The sequence below is a fragment of the Archocentrus centrarchus genome, chromosome 14 (genome assembly GCF_007364275.1).
Source record: "Archocentrus centrarchus isolate MPI-CPG fArcCen1 chromosome 14, fArcCen1, whole genome shotgun sequence".
NCBI lineage: Eukaryota > Metazoa > Chordata > Actinopteri > Cichliformes > Cichlidae > Archocentrus > Archocentrus centrarchus.
Genome location: NC_044359.1, coordinates 2,194,625 through 2,215,511, shown reverse-complemented (window position 1 = coordinate 2,215,511; position 20,887 = coordinate 2,194,625). Strand labels below are relative to the sequence as shown.

At 44.1% G+C, this 20,887-nt stretch overlaps 1 protein-coding gene and 2 pseudogenes across 1 annotated transcript; 2 read left to right on the top strand and 1 right to left on the bottom strand.

Annotated features, from left to right (window-relative positions):
- The first annotated feature begins 827 nt into the window (after positions 1-827).
- Positions 828-1,776, top strand: LOC115792290 (putative gustatory receptor clone PTE03; annotated as a pseudogene).
- Positions 1,777-8,263: 6,487 nt separating this feature from the next.
- LOC115792179 (putative gustatory receptor clone PTE03) lies at positions 8,264-9,226 on the top strand. The gene has a single exon (XM_030746609.1). The coding sequence runs from the start codon at positions 8,285-8,287 to the stop codon at positions 9,224-9,226; it is 942 nt and encodes a 313-aa protein (XP_030602469.1). The 5' UTR covers positions 8,264-8,284.
- A 10,700-nt stretch (positions 9,227-19,926) lies between these two features.
- Positions 19,927-20,887, bottom strand: LOC115792177 (putative gustatory receptor clone PTE03; annotated as a pseudogene).

Sequence of the window (20,887 nt, the reverse complement as noted above, 5' to 3'; positions counted from 1 at the left end):
GCAGCCTAACCAGAGAACCATAGAACCCCCCCCCCCACAGCCACTTCCACCAGCTCATCTGGAGGGACCCCAAGGTGTTCCCAGGCCAACCAAGAGATATATTCTCTCCAGCAGTTCCTGGGTCTGACCCGGGGTTTCTTCCCAGTAGGACATACTCGGAACACCTCATCCAAGAGGCACCGAGGAGGCATCCTAGTCAGATGTCCAAACCCCCTGTTGGATTCAATTTTAATTTATAGAGTACCAAATCACAACAAACCATTGACTCATGGTGCTTTATATTGTGGGTAAAGACTCTACAATAATTACAGGAAAAACCCAACAGTCAAAATGACTTCCTATGAGCAGCACTTGGCGACAGTGCAAAGGAAAACCTCCCTTTTAACAGGAAGAAACTTCTGGCAGAACCAGAGTTTCCTTACAGAAATTGTGGGTTCTCTCCCACTTTCCTCCCACAGTCTTAAGAACTGCTTCTTAGGTTGACTGGGGATTCTAAATTGGCTGCAGGTATGAATGTGATCATATTCTCTCGGTGAATCTTACTTTCCATAAATCAAGCTGCTTTGAAGTTTGTTGTCACAATGATTGCATCAGATAAGACTTCTTGAATTATGGATACCCTCTGAGAGAAAGTCAGTGCCTATAAAACAGAGGACAGTGACAGACCAACCACACTCTGAGGTGTTACTCTACCTTCACTCTAGCTTCACACATCACCTTTTCGATAACCCATCCTCATCATTCTCAACACTGTGATGTTCCTTTCACTTTTTTCTAAGATCATAATTATTAATATCACTATAACTGTAAAATAACAGCTTTGTTTTTTCAGGTTGATGGAAAACTACACCTACAACAGCTTCACACTCCAACTCGAGGGGTTAAATGTTTCTAAGGATTTTCTCTACCCCACCTTTCTCTTCTTCTTTTTCTCCTACCTGTTTATAATGGTTATAAATTGTGGCATTGCTGTTCTGATTTTCTCTGAGATGAAACTTCACCAGCCAATGTATCTGCTTTTTTGCAACTTGCCAGTGAATGATATACTTGCAAACTCGATTGTGGTACCCCGTCTGCTCATAGACCTGATGAGGCCTCCTTCTGAGCGCCTCATCAGTTATTATGAGTGTGTTGTTCAGGCTTTCATTGCACATTTGGTTGGTACCACCAGTCACACTGTGCTCATGATTATGGCCTTTGACAGATATGTGGCCATCTGTAATCCTCTGCGATATGCTTCCATAATGACCAACAAAATGGTGATCAAGCTGACAGTTTCTGCCTGATGAGTGGCCTTCGTTCTGGTCGGGATTCTGCTCGGTCTGACCATACGGCTGAGTAGATGCAGGACTATGATCACAAACCCATACTGTGATAATGCCTCATTGTTTAAACTCTCCTGTGAAAATGCATTTATTAATAATGTCTATGGACTCACTTTTACTGGGGTCCTGTTTGCAGGTTCTATAGGTTCTATAGTTCTCACCTATACTAAAATTACAATTGTTTGTCTGACCAGTAAGAACAGATCTTTGAACAGTAAAGCCTTGAAGACCTGCAGCACCCACCTGTTTGTTTATTTGATTATGCTTTTTTGTGGAATGTTACTTATTACTTTGCATCGCTTTCCTCAATACAATGATTACAGGAAAATCTGTGCTATTCTCTTTCGTATTGTTCCTGGCAGCCTCAACCCCATAATATGGTTTGCAGTCCAAAGACATAAAAAAAGTCCTGTTAAAGTTTTGTGCATCCAAGAAAGTTTTGGCATCATAAAGAAAATTAACATGATGTTTTGCTATGTTAGTTTTTTCCCCAATTGAGTTTTTTTTAATTATAATGAAAATCAGTGATGATCCCTGACAGCTCTGTTATAGAGCACATTATGCACGTATCAATATAGCTTTTGTTGCTCTAAACTTTCCGAAGAAATAAAAACTCAAAAAAATTATATGAAAATATTCAATTCAATTCAATTCAATTTTATTTTATGTTTACTTTAAATAGTAAACACATAACACAAACCACACACATTTTTGCATATGAAGTGTAAAATATAAAATAAAAGCTGAAGCCAATCTTTGGTTTTGTCTCATTCTTTGGGTTTAATCATACATTCAATTTAGGGTAATACAAAACAGAATATTCAGTTCTAATGGCGAAAAAATGTAAAGGTAGAAAAACTGCAATAAGAGGAAGGTTATACTAATATAATAACAATTAAAGACCAGTGCAAATGCAAGCAATTTACTCCTGTTCTGACGTATACCATAGTTTCTAAAGAGATTGAAGAAAGGCAACTGGACGTCTTTAAGTTTATGAAGATGTTTCACTTGTGATTCAAAGAGACTTCAGTTCTAAAACCAAAAGATGGAGATTCAAAGATTTTTAAACCCTAGTCAGGCTGGTCCCATTTGGAGGTGATCACTGACTCACTATTGATTATGTGTATCATCATATGAGCCACGGTATGGAAAAAGGCGTGGGTCATTACAACCAGGGATGTCAGGCAAAACCACTGTGAAACTTTGCCCCATCCTATCATGTGACCTTATGAGGACCATGTGGACGAGACCAGGAAGACAGCACAACCAAAGACAGCCAAGATAAGTGGGTGCACTATATGGTTCTTTATACAACCTTACAATTGTGAGCAGCTTGGTGGCGTAGTGGTTAGCACATCTGCCTCACAGCAAGAAGGTCCTAGGGGCCTTTCTGTGTGGAGTGTAACTGTTGTGAAGCTTCTGAGAGTGTATGGTGGATGTGTTTGCTTATGTCGATGGTGCAGACACAACAACACCAGACTTGCTCTTACTCAGCACTTCCCCTTTAATCTTTTACAAAAATCACAGCACAGAGTCACAGACATCAGTGTGGTCATGCAACCACAACATTCAGCTCTCCAGCTTGGGATTGTTTTCCTTTTGCTTCAGCAAATGACATTACATCACAAGTGTGATCATAGAGTGGTGTGGCCGAGTAGGGCCTTTTATTTTGGTGGTCATTCCATTCCAGTGGCTTGCGTTGTTCCATTTCCGCCTGTTGCGACACACCTGTAGCTCATCATAGAGTAGTGTCACAGCAGCATAAGAGTGCTGGGATTTGGCCTTGCAGCAGTCCTCTTTTTCCTCTGCCATTCTTGGTGTTAAGGAGTGTTGTAGAAGACTGCAGCCCTGTCAGAGCTGAATCAATTCACTGCGTGATCCTGGTAAGTCACCGCTTTTGGCGAGGTGGGCCGCTATAAGTGTAGCAGTTACTTATCTATGTTTGTTTTTAGCATGGTAGACTAACTGTGGCACTTCGGCGCTGCTAACGACAAAGTTGACAGCGTGCCTGTGGCTATTCCATCATAGTGACTGAGTTTAATGGTGGCCTTCTCTCTCCCTAACCGCTATAGGCTATACTAAACTAAGTTTGTATTTTCAGGATTTGTGTCTCTGGTGTGAGCGCGTCTTTTCTGCTCTCAAGCCAAGTCAGTTAGTGGCTACCACTATTGTGGGATTTCTTCCCCACAAGTCTGCTGTTTTGCCTGACGAAGACTGTTTGGCCTTCTGAAGAATAAAGTGTACGAGGAGCATTGCTAGGCTGTGGCCCTGAGAGCGGCGTGTTACTACGGGTTTGAGCTGGCTATTTCAGGGACCAGCGCATTAACCTAGAAGTGTGAATTTGCAGCAGTGTATCGCTCGTCAGACATTTTTAATTTGGGACACTCAAAGCTCTGAGACATCTTTAAAGCGTGAGCATGCGAGCTCCGTGTTTTGTCCTTTTATTGAACTCAGCTGATATATTTGGTGTGTTCCTCGTTTAACTGTGTTTTTAGCTTTTGTTTTACTGTGGGTGAGCCAGTGGTTGAAGGGTCCGCGTTCTGGTGGTGGGAAATCTTGGGTGGCACATTGCAGTGTTGTGCACTGGGTGACGTGGAGCAGTGCGCCCTTGTGTGTTGTGTGTGTTTCTGTCCAGATCCAGGCCAGCCACCGGTGAGTTCATACATTTGCACCTCCCAATATAATTGTTTATTGTTGTATTTTATAATTCTTTTTCCTTGGCCAATTAGAGTTGTTGCGGCCGAGGTTTGTACAGTATTTCTTTTCAGCTGAATATTCTGGTTTGAAGGTAGCAGCGCACACAGATGCAGCGGCTCACAGCTTTTCCTTTCGGTGCTCCTTTTTATATTTTTTGTATTTCTTATTTGTTAATTTTTGTGCATTTGTCTCTGCGACCAACTGCTACACACGGCAGGATCTTGTGGACATTGGCTACCGCCACAACATATGAGTATCGAGTGATTTTCACTACACTCATAACATCCCAGACGACATAGCGAGACTGCCGGGTTATCGGGTCTGGAAGGCGCCGCCGACGTCGGAGGGAGAGGAAGCAGAAGCGGGGCTGCAGGTTTGGCCTTATGCTGAAGCTAAAACGCCAACCACACAGGCGTCCTCTGCCGAGCCTGTATCTCTCCAATGCTAGATCCATAATAATAAAACGGACAACCTAGAGTTACAGCTGGCTGTGAATCGCATTGTTCGTGACTGTTGTGTAATGATTATCACCGAGACCTGGCCTAACCCCCAGATCCCCGATGCTAGCGTGCAGCTAGCAGGCCACACTCTGCTACACTGGGATCGGACAAAGGACTCTAGTAAGAGCAGGGGAGGGGGTCTCTGTATTTACGTGCATGAGGACTGGTGTAACAACGGAATAATCATAGACAAACATTGTTCCCCAGACCTCAAGTACATGTCTGTAAGATGTCGGCCTTTTTTTCTGCCTAGAGAGCTAACAGTAGTGATCGTCACAGCTGTGTATATAGCTCCCAATGCTAATGTTAGCATGGTGCTCTCTCTCCTGCTGAACGCCATTAACGAACAGCAGCGGCTCCACCCCGACGGTGTTCTTATTATCACGGGAGACTTTAACAAGGCCAACTTAAAGACTGTACTCCCGAAATTCCACCAACATGTCAAATGTTCTACAAGAGGGGAGAACACTCTTGACCATGTTTACTCCAACATTAAGCACGCTTACAGAGCCAAACCCCTCCCCCACCTCGGGCAGTCTGACCATCTTTCCCTGCTGCTCACCCCAGCATACACCCCCCTCAGACGGAGAGCCAGGCCTACTGTAAAAACCATTACAACCTGGCCTGAAAACGCGCTCTCCGACCTACAGGACTGCTTTGCATACACAGACTGGGACTTATTTGAACACGAGGACCTAGAAACATTCACAGGGACGGTACTGGACTACATTAAGTTCTGTATCAGAAATGTGACTGTTAGCAAAAACATCCGGGTTTTCCCTAACCAGAAACCCTGGATGAACAGCCAGGTCCATTCACTCCTCAAAAACCGCGATGCTGCCTTCAGGTCAGGCGACAGAGCTCTGTACAGTGCTGCTCGAGCTGACCTGAAAAGAGGAATTAAAAAAGCCAAGACGGACTACAGGAGGAGAATAGAGTCCCATCTGTCCAGCAATAACACACGGGAGGTGTGGCAGGGCATTCAGAACATCACAAACTTCAGAGGCTGTGATGTGACTGCAGGAGAATAGAGTGTGTCACTAACAGAGGAACTTAACTGTTTCTTTACTCACTTTGAGACACCTCAGGACCACCCATCAGCCCCCCCCCCCCCCCCCCCCCCCCCCACCCCCCCACCCCCATCCCCAAGGCTCCACCCCACTCACTGTCCAGGAGCATGAGGTTCAGTGCGTGCTCTTGGCACTTAACCCCAGGAAGGCTGCTGGACCAGACAGAGTACCTGGCAAGGTGATCAGAGCATGTGCCCACCAACTCACCAGATCTTTGCACCACTTGTGAGTAACACATTTCATCACACAGAAAACACCACTGACTTCACTAACAAACACTGCAAACTTAAGCTGAATCCAAATGAAACCATAGTGTCCTTTGATGTGGTTTCACTCTTCACTTTCTGGAGGTCCAGCTGCTCGGTGCTTTACCCTACACCTCACCAGCCTCCTTGCTGGTAGAAATGTGAGCTGAGGAGAAGGAACCTGTGATCACTGTTTGCCTCACCCCCTGTCACGAGTGCCCCCCTGCCAATGTCTGCTTCTCTCTATTCATCTGCCAACACTGGGCTGCCTAAGACATCCTCTACAGCCTCCCCAGAGACTGTTAATGCCTCAAAGCATGCTGCCTCAGAGACTGTTGTTCCTCTCAGGGCCTCATTAGAAGCTGAGCACCCTGCACCCATCCTTGCTCCTAAGGTGGGGGTGGCCAGGGCCCAGCCCATTCCTATACCCGGCTCTCTTTCCAGGGTGAGAATGACCAGGCCCCAGTTTCTTCTTCAGCCCCTTGGGAAGACTGCAAGTTCAGTGGAGCAGGCTGATTCATTTGAAGAGTCAGCAGTGGGTCCTACACAGACCCAGCCTGTCCCTACACATATTCCTATTTCTAAGGTGGGGGCAGAAGAGACTCTGCAACAGCCTCAGATTTCAAAGAAGTCAGCAGGTCCTGCATGACTCCAGTTGTCAAGAGAGATGAGTGCTATGTGCTGCCCCAGTTGCAAAAGTAGGAGGTGTACCACCTCTTCAGTCTTCATCATCGGCTGCAAATCTACCTCTTCAGTTGTCTCAGCCTGCAGCCTCCCCACAGTCACACCAGCCTCTTCGGAACCTGCTGCAGCAGCTCCTTTCCAGTCTTCAGAGCCAGCAGCAACACCTCGTCACTCTTCAGCGTTTGCAGCTCCAACCATCAGAGCCTCCAGCACCTGCAGCAGCGCCTCCGCTACAGTCTTCAATGGTTGCAGAACCTCCATGCCAGCCAGCAGAACCTCGACATCAACCTTCAGAGGCTCCTGTGCCTTCTCTTCAGCCCTCTGAGACCCCACCAGAGCAACCTGCACCTGCAGCTCCAGAGGCCTCATCCTCGCCTACAGTGCCAGAGTCCTTCGAGCAACCTGCCAAGCAGCCCAAGTCATTCAAAGAGATGACTGTGTGCCCTCCTGAGTATCCTGAGCTACCGCAGCCCCAGTCATCTAGGGAGATGGCTGCGCACCTTACACTGCAGCCTCCCTGAGTACCCTGACAGTTCCGAAGGTCCCGCCTGGGTGGCCTCCTAAACTGTGCTGTTTCACAAGTGGTTTCCCTGGCAGACCACTGAACAGTTTTGACCCCGGCTCTGCCTTATACCCAGTGTTTTGGTTTTGGACTGTTTTTTCCAGCCTCGTGCCTTTTGTGTTTGTCCTGGCTCCCTGTTATTCTTTTTCTGGTTTTAGTCCCTCCTTCTGAGTCCCCATTCACCCGCCTAGGTTGTGCTCTTTTGTTTCGACAATAATATTCCTTCTTTTTTTTCTTTTTGTTTCTTGAAGATGTTTCACCTCTCATCTGAAAAGCTTCTTCAGTTCTCACCCAAATGGTGGAGAGACCCAGGTATTTAAACCCCAGTGGGCGTAGTCCCCTGGAGGTGGTATGATCCTCTATTGTTCATGTGCATAATCACATGTGCCACAGTGTGAAAGGAGGTTTGGGTCATAACAATCAGTGGTTCCAGATGAAACCAATATAGGACTTCGCTCCATTGTTTCATGTGGCCTATTGAGGTCACTGAGGTCACTGGAACAAAGGTGTGAATGGGGGTTGAGACGTCTGGGAATGGAGCTCAGGACAGCACTGTAAGTGGAGAAAGTTGGTGACACAATCCACTTCCTCTGCTCAATGATGGTTGTTCACAGTGGACATAGATGCTTCTTTTACTCCTCTTTCAAACCATCTGTCTTCCCTGTCCAAAATGTGAACATTGGCATCCTCAAAAGAGTGCCCTTTGACCTTTAGATGCAGATGTACAGCTGAGTCTTGTCCTGTCGAGGTGGCTCATCTATGTTGTGCCCGTTTTTTGTTTGATTTCTCCAATGTAGAGATCTGAGCACTCTTCACTGCACTGGACAGCAGACACTACATTGCTGATCATTGCCCAATACCTAGGTCTCTCCACCATTTAAAGCTTCAGAGACTACTATGACCTGGATGACCTACACAAACATATGACCACTGAATCATACCTTTCAGAGATCGAATGCCTTTCAAGTTTGTTAGCACTGTAATTTCCTCAGATAAGATCTGATGTATTATGGATATCCTCTGAGAGAAACTCTGTGTCTATAAAACAGAGGACAGCAACAAACAACCCTCACTTTGTGTTACTCTGCCAACAGCTTCACACATCACCTTTTTCTATAACACATCCTCATCATTCTCACTACTGTAAAGTTCCTTTCATTGTTTCTAAGGTCACATTAAAGCTTTGTTTTTTTTCAGGTTGATGGAAAACTACACCTACAACAGCTTCACACTCCAACTCGAGGGGTTAAATGTTTCTAAGGATTTTCTCTACCCCACCTTTCTCTTCTCCTTTTTCTCCTACCTGTTTATAATGGTTATAAATTGTGGCATTGCTGTTCTGATTTTCTCTAAGATGAAACTTCACCAGCCAATGTATCTGCTTTTTTGCAACTTGCCAGTGAATGATATACTTGCAAACTCGATTGTGGTACCCCGTCTGCTCATAGACCTGATGAGACCTCCTTCTGAGCGCCTCATCAGTTATTACGAGTGTGTTGTTCAGGCTTTCATTGCACATTTGGTTGGTACCACCAGTCACACTGTGCTCATGATTATGGCCTTTGACAGATATGTGGCCATCTGTAATCCTCTGCGATATGCTTCCATAATGACCAACAAAATGGTGATCAAGCTGACAGTTTCTGCCTGGGGAGTGGCCTTCGTTCTGGTTGGGATTCTGCTCGGTCTGACCATACGGCTGAGTAGATGCAGGACTATGATCACAAACCCATACTGTGATAATGCCTCATTGTTTAAACTCTCCTGTGAAAATGCATTTATTAATAATGTCTATGGACTCACTTTTACTGGGGTCCTGTTTGCAGGTTCTATTGGTTCTATAGTTCTCACCTATACTAAAATTACAATTGTTTGTCTGACCAGTAAGAACAGATCTTTGAACAGTAAAGCCTTGAAGACCTGTAGCACCCACCTGGTTGTTTATTTGATTATGATTTTTTGTGGAATGTCACTTATTACTTTGCATCGCTTTCCTCAATACAATGATTACAGGAAAATCTGTGCTATTCTCTTTCGTATTGTTCCTGGCAGCCTCAACCCCATAATATATGGTGTGCAGTCCAAAGACATAAAAAAAGTCCTGTTAAAGTTTTGTGCATCCAAGAAAATTTTGGCATCATAAAGAAAATTAACATGATGTTTTGCTATGTTAGTTTTTCCCCAATAGAGTTTTTTTTAATTATAATGAAAATCAGTGATGATCCCTGACAGCTCTGTTATAGAGCACATTACCAATTACCAACATTATCAATATTAGAGGGAAGTTGATGATTTTGCTGCCCTAAGCTTTTGGAAGAAATAAAAACTCAAAAAACTGATATGAAAATAGTAAACACATAACACACACCACACACATCTTTGCATATGAACAGCGTAAAATATAAAATAAAAGCTAAAGCCAATCTTTGGTTTTGTCTCATTCTTTGGGCTTAATCATACATTCAAGGTTTTGCTGTTTTTTTCTCCCAATTGAGGGTTTTTGTCACAATGTAATATCAGTTATAATGTAAGACAGCACCTTACATGCCTATAAATATCAGCAGGAGGTTGGTGTTTATGGTGCTATAAACTTTTAGAAGAATTTATAGTATAGTATTTATTATAGTGGGTGATTTTAACATCCATGTAGATGCTGAGAATGACAGCCTCAACACTGCATTTAATCTTTTTTTTTTTTTTTTTTTTTTTTTTTTTTTTTTAAGCCTGTCATGTCTGGTAGATCTTGCAAGCAGAACTGTGATCTGAATGCGTTGTTGTGCCAAACATATTTGCTATTTCAAGATGAGCTCTATAGGTTCTCAATAGGCTCTTCTTGTTGATGTTTTAACCCTTTATTTTATTTATCTGAGTTATTTTTCCACATACTATGTAACAGCCAGAGCTGACAGGCTGAAGAAGAGGAAAATAAAGAGAAGAAAAAGGGAGAGAGAAAGGGAGCAAAAAAAAAAAAGGGGAAAGAGCACAAGTCTATTAATCAGATACTTCATCACTTTAACATATAAAAAAATACTATCAATACTTGCAAAAATAAATTTGTGTGTGAAAAACAAAACTAACAAAGCATGTTACGCACACCAACAATTTTGTTGAGTTGTGATTGAGTGGGCATTTGTGTCTGTGTCATGTTTGTGTCTGTGTCATGGAACGTACTTACCAATGAGGGCAAAACGCTGCAGCTCCACCCATCAGAAGCCAGAGGCAGGTACGGAAAGCCCCCGGAACCCCAGGCCACCAGCAGCCCACCAAGAGCCAGGAAGACCCCCGGCCACTCAGTCCAAAGACAACCGCACACCTACCCCAGCAGACGGGAGAGGGTGGTCTCAGACGGAGCCCCCCCAGTCGAGGAGCGAGGGCTCCAGGGAACCCAAGGCGATGAGAAGCCAGCCCCCCCCCAGCGGCCAGCCCCCTGCACTGGCCGGCGGCAGGGCTCCCGGGCCCACGGCACCCAAGGACCGCCCGACCCTCCACAGAGCCCCCCCCCACGCCGAAGAAGCCAACGCAGCCCCGCACCGCACCCCCAAGGGGGGCAGGCCAGTACCCACGCCAGAACACCCAGCCCCACCCAGGAACCCCGAGGCACCCCCAACCCAGGGGGGTAGGGGGGAGGAGGCAACCAGCAAGGAGCGGCCAGGAGGCAAGGCACAAGGCCCAGACCCAGGTCCAGCCATACATACAAACACACCCAGACACCCGTGTACACATTTATACACAGATACTCATACATGCCCATACATACTTACCCACACACAGATATGCCATACATACACATTCACTCACCCACCCATACTCACGGAGACGGTGACAAATACACAAAGACACACATTCATCCATAGCTACCCACCCTCTGAAGGCGGGGCAAGTGGAAACCACCCCAGGGCCAACAGCGACCCCAGGACGCCACCAGCCCGGTCCCCAAGTAACCACCCGACCCCTACCCCGGGCGAGACGCAAGAAATCGGGGTGTAAGATGACCCATCCACCCCTCCTCCTCCCCAACTTGTAGGTCTATGTGTTAATGTTTTTGAGTGAATGAGGTGTATAGGGTGCAGTTAAAATTGAGGGGACAGTTATGCCACAAGCACCAACTGTTGGTCGTCAGCGCTTGCCCACACTGCCCCCCCAAAACCCTCCATGTCTAAAGTGCAAATAAAATTTGGAGACAGACAGTGACGAGGATCCGAGTGGGGCCACCTCAGCGGCCCATCTCATCAACCTCTGAGTAACATGCCTGCCCCAACGGTCCTATGTGTATCAGGTTGTAAGTGTGTATGTGTTGTGAGTTATAATGACTAAAGTGCAATTAAAACGGAGAGGCAAGTGGTGGTGCAGCTCTCCACGTGGCCTCTCCATCCTACATCTGTGAGTGATGTGTATTCTGTGTGTGTGTGTGTGTGTGTTTGTGTATGGGGAGGGGGAGGGGGGGGGGGCATATGACCAGGAAAAATCCTGGAAGAAGAGAGCCAGCTGTCCGCTGGCTCAATAGGCACCCCGACCTCCCACACCCCAGCACAGGGCAGGGGGAGGTGAGCCCGGGGCCGCGGTGACAGCATCCCGGAGCACTGCAGCACCCGAGGTTGGCGCCCTCGCCCCCACCGCAGAGGGCGGCCCGCTCCTCCTAGATGCCCATTCACTCAACAATAGACACAAACAGGCGACAGGACATACTGGCCTGGGCATGGAAATGCAGTGCCCAGTCCCCCCCAACCACCCCACCGCGGCCCCATCCCCCACCCCACCCCCCTGCAATGCAGGCACCCCAGGGCCCCAAAAGCGTAGACCGGACATCCCGACGTCAGGCCAACCCACCCCACCCGGCGGCGCGGCCGGGACAGCAGAGGCCCCCCCCGCGCCAGGGGGGGCCCACCGGGAGCCGGCGCGGCCCCAGTGCCGGGGCCCCAGACCCCAGCCCCCAAGCCACACAGGGAAGACCAGCCAACCGACCGAGGGCCGGCACCACCCCCCCAAGCACCCCGCCCACACCCCAGGACCGAGGGCAGCACCATCCAAGCCCCCACCACCATCAACCAGGACAGGCACACAGACATCACCAGAAGGTCGCCCCAGGACCCCAGCCTCAGGAGGCTACCAGCTACCCAGGCCCCCGGAGTCCCCCCCCACCCCCCCACAAAGCACATCAGGAGCAGAGCCCGCAGCCCACCACCCCCACTAAGTAATGGAGCTGAGCAGTGGGAACCAAAGAGAGTCAAATTCCTCCAATTTGTTTTTAGAAGAAGCAGACATTCTCTCTAAACTAACATGATCTACTAATAAATTTCTGTACTGAGTAATACATAGTTTATTTTTTGTCTTCCAGTTCATGAGGATCATCTTCTTAGCGATGCACAAGGCAGTAAGAACTATGTGTGATATATTTAACTCCATAATTAATTCACTGACATCACCTAAGATGCATAGTCTGGGGGAAGTTGGGATACGACAGCTAAACCATGTGGATAGATCTTCACAAATCCTCTGCCAAAATCTCTGAACTGGTACACAAGACCACAGAGCGTGTAGATGATTATCCTCTGAATTGCTTGTACAGTGGGTGCATATGTTTGAGTGTGTAAGGCCCATTTGGAACATCCTTTGTCCAGTGTAGTATGTTCTATGGAGAATCTTATATTGTACAAGTTGTATTTGGGGTCTTTTAGTCATTTTGAAGATATTTAAACATATTTCTGTCCATAAATTTTGATCCAGGTTGACAGAAAGATCACGCTCCCATTTTGTAATTGGGAGGGAAACTGAATCATCAGTTTTTATTAATAATTTATATAATTTTGATAACAATTTTGGGGTACAGAGGTTAAGAAATTCTGTTACCCAAGTAGGCATTTCTAGATTCAATTGATTAAGGTTAAATCTTCCCTGTAGGACGGACTTAACTTGTTGATATTCCAGAAATCTACCGTTGCCAATTCTATATTTTGATATAAGTTCTTGGAACGTGATAAAATTTCCATCTTGGATAATATGTTCTAAGTTATTTATACCCTTATCACGCCATAACGGAAAATTCAGCATTTTCTTTTTCTGACAAATATCTGGATTGTTCCAAATGGGTGTTAGTTTACAGGGGATGAGTGAAGACTTAGTTATTTTTAAAAATTCCCACCAGGCTGTCAGAGACGTATTTATACTAAGGACTTTATAGCAGTTATGATGTTTAATACTGGAACTAATGAAAGGTAAATCTGAGATTTTTATTTTTCCACAAAACGCCTGTTCTAGATCCAGCCATGGGTTGTCTAATGAATTGGATTTGATCCACTTTGAAATATACTGCAATCTACTGCTTAAGAAATAGTAATAAAAGTTTGGTAATTCTAGACCTCCACTGTGTTTTGGCTTTTGTAAAGTTTTTAAGCTTATTCTTGACGGTTTGTTTTTCCATAAAAATTTTGAGATGTTTGAATCTAGTGACTTGAACCAAGGAATAGAAGGTTTATTAGGGATCAGTGAAAATAGATAATTAATTTTTGGTAAAACCATCATTTTAATGGCAGCAACTCTCCCCATGAGTGATATAGGTAAACTGTTCCAACGTGTGAGATCATCCTCTATTGTTTTTAATAAGGGGATATGATTTAATCGTACCAAGTCTGACACTGCATTTAATCTATTGTTAGATTCAGTTGGCTTCTCTCAAAATGTAAAGGAGCCCACCCACCACTTTAATCATACTCTGGATCTTGTCCTGACATATAACATAGAAACTGAAGACTTAACAGTATTCCCTGAAAGCCCCCTCCTGTCTGATCATTTCTTAGTAACATTTACATTTACTTTAATGGATTACACAGCAGTGGGGAATTAGTTTTATTACAGTAGAAGTCTTTCTAAAAGTGCTGTAACTAAGTTTAAGGATCTAATTCCTTTATTATTATGCTCTTCAGTGCCATCCAATTCCAATCCAATTTATTTAAAAAGCACATTTAAAAAAAGACTGGCACACAGAGGGAATCTAAACAGAACCCAACAAAACTTAAACTGACACCAGACAGGAAACAACTAAACAGGGCAGACACCTGAGACACAAACAATCAAGACCTGACACGGAAGGGATAACAAACACCGGAGCACAAGGACACGGGAAGACGAGAACACAGGAAAAGCAGAATAACCTATAATTAATAAAAAACTAAAAACAATACAAAACCAGAACAAACTGAGAAACTAGACCAGGGGTGTCAATCTTACGGCCCGCGGGCCAAATCCGGCCTGCTAGACGGTCCAATCCGGCCCGTGGGATAACTTTGCAAAGTGTAAAAATTACAGAAAAAAAAGATTAAATTCAACTTTTCAATAAATGGAGCTGCTATTCCTAGCAGCGCTAGTGCTAGCGCTAGTGCTCAAAGAATATAATATCCGGCACCGCTATGAGACTCATCATGGTGAAAAATACAATGGCTTGGAAGGACAACTGAGAAGAGAGAAGGTAAATAATTTGTTGGCTGGTCTGAGGAAACAGCAGGCTGTTTTTACTCACAGCCGAGAGATCAGTGATGCAGCAGTGAAAGCTAGCTACCTTATTGCCAGAGAAGTAGCATCAGCATCAAAGCCATACTGCGAGGGTGAGTTTGTGAAAAAATGCATGCTGAAGGCTGCAGAAATCGTGTGCCCTGAAAAGCGACAGGCTTTTGCCAACATTAGTCTGACGAGAAACACTGTAGCTGACAGGATTTCAGATCTTTCAGCAGATTTGGACAACCAAATGAAGCACAAACTCAAGTCATTTGTTGCATTGGTCGCGATTGATGAGAGCACAGACATTACAGATGTTGCTCAACTGGCCATATTCATTGGCGGTGTTGATGAGACTTTGACTGTCACAGAGGAGTTCCTTGAGTTGGTGTCTATGATGGACACCACAACAGCAGAGGACATTTTCAGCTCTGTAATGAGTATCAATAAAACAAAGCTGCGCTCAAGGCTCACTCACAAGCATTTATATGACTTTCTGAAACTGGCTGCTACTCAGGATCTGACACCTGACATTGATGCACTTGTGAAGTCTAAAAGACCCCAAGTTTCAGGCGCAAATTAAACTGAGTAAGCCTACTTCATGCAAAATGCTGTTTTCGATACTTTTGCATCCTTAAGAATACAGTTCTAAGAGACTGAATACATACTGTGAAAATGTGAAAAGATGCAGTATTTGTGCGATATGATAAAAGTCCTGCCACTTTAGTTTCCATGGTATGATGAGTCAGAATTAAAATAATTTGTACATCTTAAGTTTTATTCAGAAATTAAAATCCATATTGTTCAGTTCTACACACCTGTGACCAAATGTTTTGTGCCTTTGTACATCCACTGTGATCTGTTCACTGTAATGCACATTCATAAATTATAAACCGAGTCACAATATTGTTGAAATTGCTGTTATATTTACAAGAAAGTTCAGGTTGTTCATAATATGTTTTGTAAAAACAGTGCCTTAAATGTGAACATTTTCAGAACGTATTTGTTCTTCTTTATACTCAAAAAAAGGGAAAAATATGGAGTCGTCCAGGGCTGGACGGGCAATCGGGCGTACCGGGCATTTGCCCGGTGGGCCGACAGTCCTCAAGGTCCGATGCCGTTGGATTTTTTTTTTCTTCCTTTTTTTTTTCTAAGAGACGGGCCCACAATTTAGACAGTGGACAAAACCAATCAGGATATAGGATGAAAGCGGCCCCACCCTTTCTCTGCGTGCTGCAGAACACTGAAACTACTCCCGCTAGTAGTTTCACTGTTGAGCGCGTGTTAAAGGAGAGGCAACATGGAGAAACCGAAGCGGCAGAAAGGAGGTGTGGAGAAGTTACGTGCAAAGAAATTGAAGAGTGTCGCTGTAGATGCTACAAAATGTGGAAAGATCACAGACATGTTTGCTGCTGTAGCCTCCATGTCCTCTGTAACAGTAATGCTGCAGCAACAGCAGCTGTAGGCAGAGCCGGCCAGAGGCATAGGTGACATATGCGGCTGCATAGGGCCCCCTGACCACCAGGCCCCCTCAAGCTCATCCACATTTGTCATGAAACTTTTTTGGTTTGTTTTAATTTTTTACAAATGCCAATTTCCTAAAAGAAAGAAGAGACTATTCTAACTGTCCAGATTTGTACACTTGTAACAACACTAATTTATTGAGTAGACTACACTCTAATATTTCTGTCTCAGACTGATGCTAAAAAGCTAATTCATGCATCTGTTACTTCTAGGTTGGACTATTGTAATTCATTATTATCAGGCTGTCCTAAAAGCTCCCTGAAAAGCCTTCAGCTGATCCAAAATGCTGCAGCTAGAGTACTGACAGGGACTAGAAAGAGAGAGCAGATTTCTCCCATATTGGCTTCTTTTCATTGGCTCATAGTCCCGTATCACCCCAATAGAGCACTTCACTCTCAGACTGCTGGCTTACTTGTGGTTCCTAGGATACTTCAGAGTAGAATGGGAGGCAGAGCCTTCAGCTTTCAGGCCCCTCTTCTGTGGAACCAGCTCCCAGCTTGGATTCAGGAGACAGACACCCTCTCTATTTTTAAGATTAGGATGAACGATGGGTTTTCTCTGTAATTATTGTGGGGTCTTTACCTTACACTATAAAGTGCCTTGAGATGTCTGTTTGTTGTGAGTTGGCACTGTATAAATAAAATGTAATTGAATTGAAAAGGCTGTAACTGTAATATATCCAAAAAAAAAAAGAAAAAAGAAAATCAACTTTAACCCTCCAGCATTAATAACAATTACGTTAAGGGGACAATGAAGTGGTATGAAGGGGGCCCCAAATCAAATATTGCTCAGGTCCCCATCAAGGCTTGGGCAGACTCTGCTGTAGGTGAAGACAGCAGCAGTGTGATGAGCAATGGTGATTGATTAATATCAATATTTATTTACAGCCATGGCACCTTAATCTGATAAAATAGCAAAGGGTCAAGGCCGAGAAGTGTTGGATGAGCAGCAAGTGTCCATTTTAGGCTGCATCATAGCATTTTAGATATTTAGGTTAAGGAATATGGACATCATGGAATATTGTTATAATTTCACCCTTGTTTTATTATATTTATTGCATACCTATGTAGACACAAGTAGAACATTTTATGATTGTATCTGCTTTATTAACAGGCAGAGATGAAGAATTGCAGTATGTTTACCTTGTGTTAAAGAATTAAAGAATCAGTAAAGAGTTTCTTGTCCAGCATCCCTGCACTGATATGATAACTCAGTGTGCCATTTTTCAAACTGTGGAACTGACAGGAGAAAGTTTACAGGTACACTGCCTTTGGTAAGTAAATAATACAATCCTTTTTTTTTTAAATATAAGCATTGTTTTTAGGTCAGTTTTAGTTTTATAGATATTATCAGATTACAAGGCATGTTATAGTGCACGGAAGCAGACCAACTGGTTTATGAGGACCCAATTGCAGGACTCAGAGGCAAGCATGGAGGTAAATAGAAAACAAGTCTTTATATGGCTGAAGATTTAAACAAACACGCAAACCAAGGCAGATAACTAATATAAAGAAAACCTAAATTTGGATGAATAACTAGGGAACACTAGGTAGATGGAGAACACAGGAACAGATCACGGCCACAACGACAACAAGACTACAACAAATGAAAAGGGGAAGACTGAGACAATATATACACACAGGAAGTAATGAGAGGAGAGTGGAAACATCCAGAGAGCAGTATTACACTAAAGAAACAAAAGAAGCAAAACTAAACACAAGTCACACGGGACACAGGACTGTCAAAATAAAACAGGAAGAGAGAAGGCAGGAAAACAAAGGCAAAAAAGAACAAGGGGGAAAAAAAACAAGGAGCAGTATTGTCCAAACAAAACAACACAACCTGGGCGGGTGAATGGGGGCTTAAAAGGAGGGACCAAAACCAGAAACAAAATAATAGGGTGCCAGGACAAAAACAAAAGGCAACAGCACGAGGCTGGAAAAACCAGTCCAAATCCAAAACACTGGGGATAAGGCAGAGCAGGGGTCAAAACTGTTTAGGGCTCTGCCAGGGAAACCACTCGTAAAACAACACAGTTGGCCCACAGCTTGCCCCATGGCCATCCAGGCCCACTGTGTTGTTGTCCTCACCCTGGAAAGAGAGTCGCGCACAGGAATGGGCCTGGCTATCCCCACCCTGGGAGCAAGGATGAGTGCAGGGTGTTCAGCTTCTAATGAGGCCCTGGGAGGAACAACAGTCTCTGGGGCAGTATGCTGTGAGGCATTAGTGTAGAGGATGTTTGAGGCAGCCCAGTGACATGAGTGCTTGTGACATGAGGGGGTGAGGAAAGCAGGGATTGCGGGTTCCTGGTCCTCAGCCCATATTTCTGCCAGCAAGGAGGCTGGTGAGGTGTAGGGTAAAGAGCCGAGCAGCTGGGCCTCCAGCAAGTAAAAAGTGAAGCCACATCAAAGCACTCTATGGTTTCATCTGAATTCAGGATAAGCTTGCAGACTTTTTTAGTGATGTCAGTGGTGTTTTCAATGAGATGAAGTGTGTTATCCACAAGTGGTGCTAGAATGATGGGGGGTACACCCTGTACAGGTCACCTCTCTGTCGCAGGACTAACTCAGAGAGACAGACAACCATTCCTACTCACACCTATGGGTAAGTTAGAATGACCAAATAATCTAACCGCAGTAATTGCATGTTGTTGGACTCTGAGAGGAAACAGGAGCACGCAAAGAAGACCCAAGCAGACATGGGGAGACCATGCAAACTCCACACAGAAAGGTCCCGGCCAAGGTGAAACGAACCTAGGACCTTCTTGCTGTGAGGCAGATGTGCTAACCACTACGCCACCGTGCTGCCCCAGTTATAAGGTTGTATAGAGGAATTGTTGCACTAGAGAGAGTAACTTAAACCTGCATCTTGATTTCCTCTGCTTCAGGATTTTTTTAGTTTTGTAATCCTTATCGCTGTTTCTGTGGCTATGATGAGATCCAATATGGGCAAAAAATTGAGCCCTTTGGCGAGCACGTCCGTTTCTGGTTTAGTGAGAACCATATAGTGCACCCACTTATCTTGGCTGTCTTTGGTTGTGCTGTCTTCCTGGTCTCGTCCACATGGTCCTCATAAGGTCACGTGATAGGATGGGGCAAAGTTTCACAGTGGTTTTGCCTGACATCCCTGGTTGTAATGATCCACGCCTTTTTCCACACCGTGGCTCATATGATGATACACATAATCAATAGTGAGTCAGTGATCACCTCCAAATGGGACCAGCCTGACTAGGGTTTAAAAATCTTTGAATCTCCATCTTTTGGTTTTAAAACTGAAGTCTCTTTGAATCACAAGTGAAACATCTTCATAAACTTAAAGACGTCCAGTTGCCTTTCTTCAATCTCTTTAGAAACTATGGTATACGTCAGAACAGGAATAAATTGCTTGCATTTGCACTGCTCTTTAATGTTCATTATATTAGTATAACCTTCCTCTTATTGCAGTTTTTCTACCTTTACATTTTTTCGCCATTAGAACTGAATATTCTGTTTTGTATTACCCTAAATTGAATGTATGATTAAACCCAAAGAATGAGACAAAACCAAAGATTGGCTTCAGCTTTTATTTTATATTTTACGCTGTTCATATGCAAAAATGTGTGTGGTGTGTGTTATTTGATTACTATTTTCATATCAGTTTTTTGAGTTTTTATTTCTTCAGAAAGATTAGGGCAGCAAAATCATCAACTTCCCTCTAATACTGATAATGTTGGTAATTGGTAATGTGCTCTATAACAGAGCTGTCAGGGATCATCACTGATTTTCATTATAATTAAAAAAAAAACTCAATTGGGGAAAAAACTAACATAGCAAAACATCATGTTAATTTTCTTTATGATGCCAAAACTTTCTTGGATGCACAAAACTTTAACAGGACTTTTTTTATGTCTTTGGACTGCAAACCATATTATGGGGTTGAGGCTGCCAGGAACAATACGAAAGAGAATAGCACAGATTTTCCTGTAATCATTGTATTGAGGAAAGCGATGCAAAGTAATAAGTAACATTCCACAAAAAAGCATAATCAAATAAACAACCAGGTGGGTGCTGCAGGTCTTCAAGGCTTTACTGTTCAAAGACCTGTTCTTATTGGTCAGACAAACAATTGTAATTTTAGTATAGGTGAGAACTATAGAACCAATAGAACCTGCAAACAGGACCCCAGTAAAAGTGAGTCCATAGACATTATTAATAAATGCATTTTCACAGGAGAGTTTAAACAATGAGGCATTATCACAGTGTGGATTTGTGATCATAGTCCTGCATCTACTCAGCCGTATGGTCAGACCGAGCAGAATCCCGACCAGAACGAAGGCCACTCCCCAGGCAGAAACTGTCAGCTTGATCACCATTTTGTTGGTCATTATGGAAGCATATTGCAGAGGATTACAGATGGCCACATATCTGTCAAAGGCCATAATCATGAGCACAGTGTGACTGGTGGTACCAACCAAATGTGCAATGAAAGCCTGAACAACACACTCGTAATAACTGATGAGGCGCTCAGAAGGAGGTCTCATCAGGTCTATGAGCAGACGGGGTACCACAATCGAGTTTGCAAGTATATCATTCACTGGCAAGTTGCAAAAAAGCAGATACATTGGCTGGTGAAGTTTCATCTCAGAGAAAATCAGAACAGCAATGCCACAATTTATAACCATTATAAACAGGTAGGAGAAAAAGAAGAAGAGAAAGGTGGGGTAGAGAAAATCCTTAGAAACATTTAACCCCTCGAGTTGGAGTGTGAAGCTGTTGTAGGTGTAGTTTTCCATCAACCTGAAAAAAAACAAAGC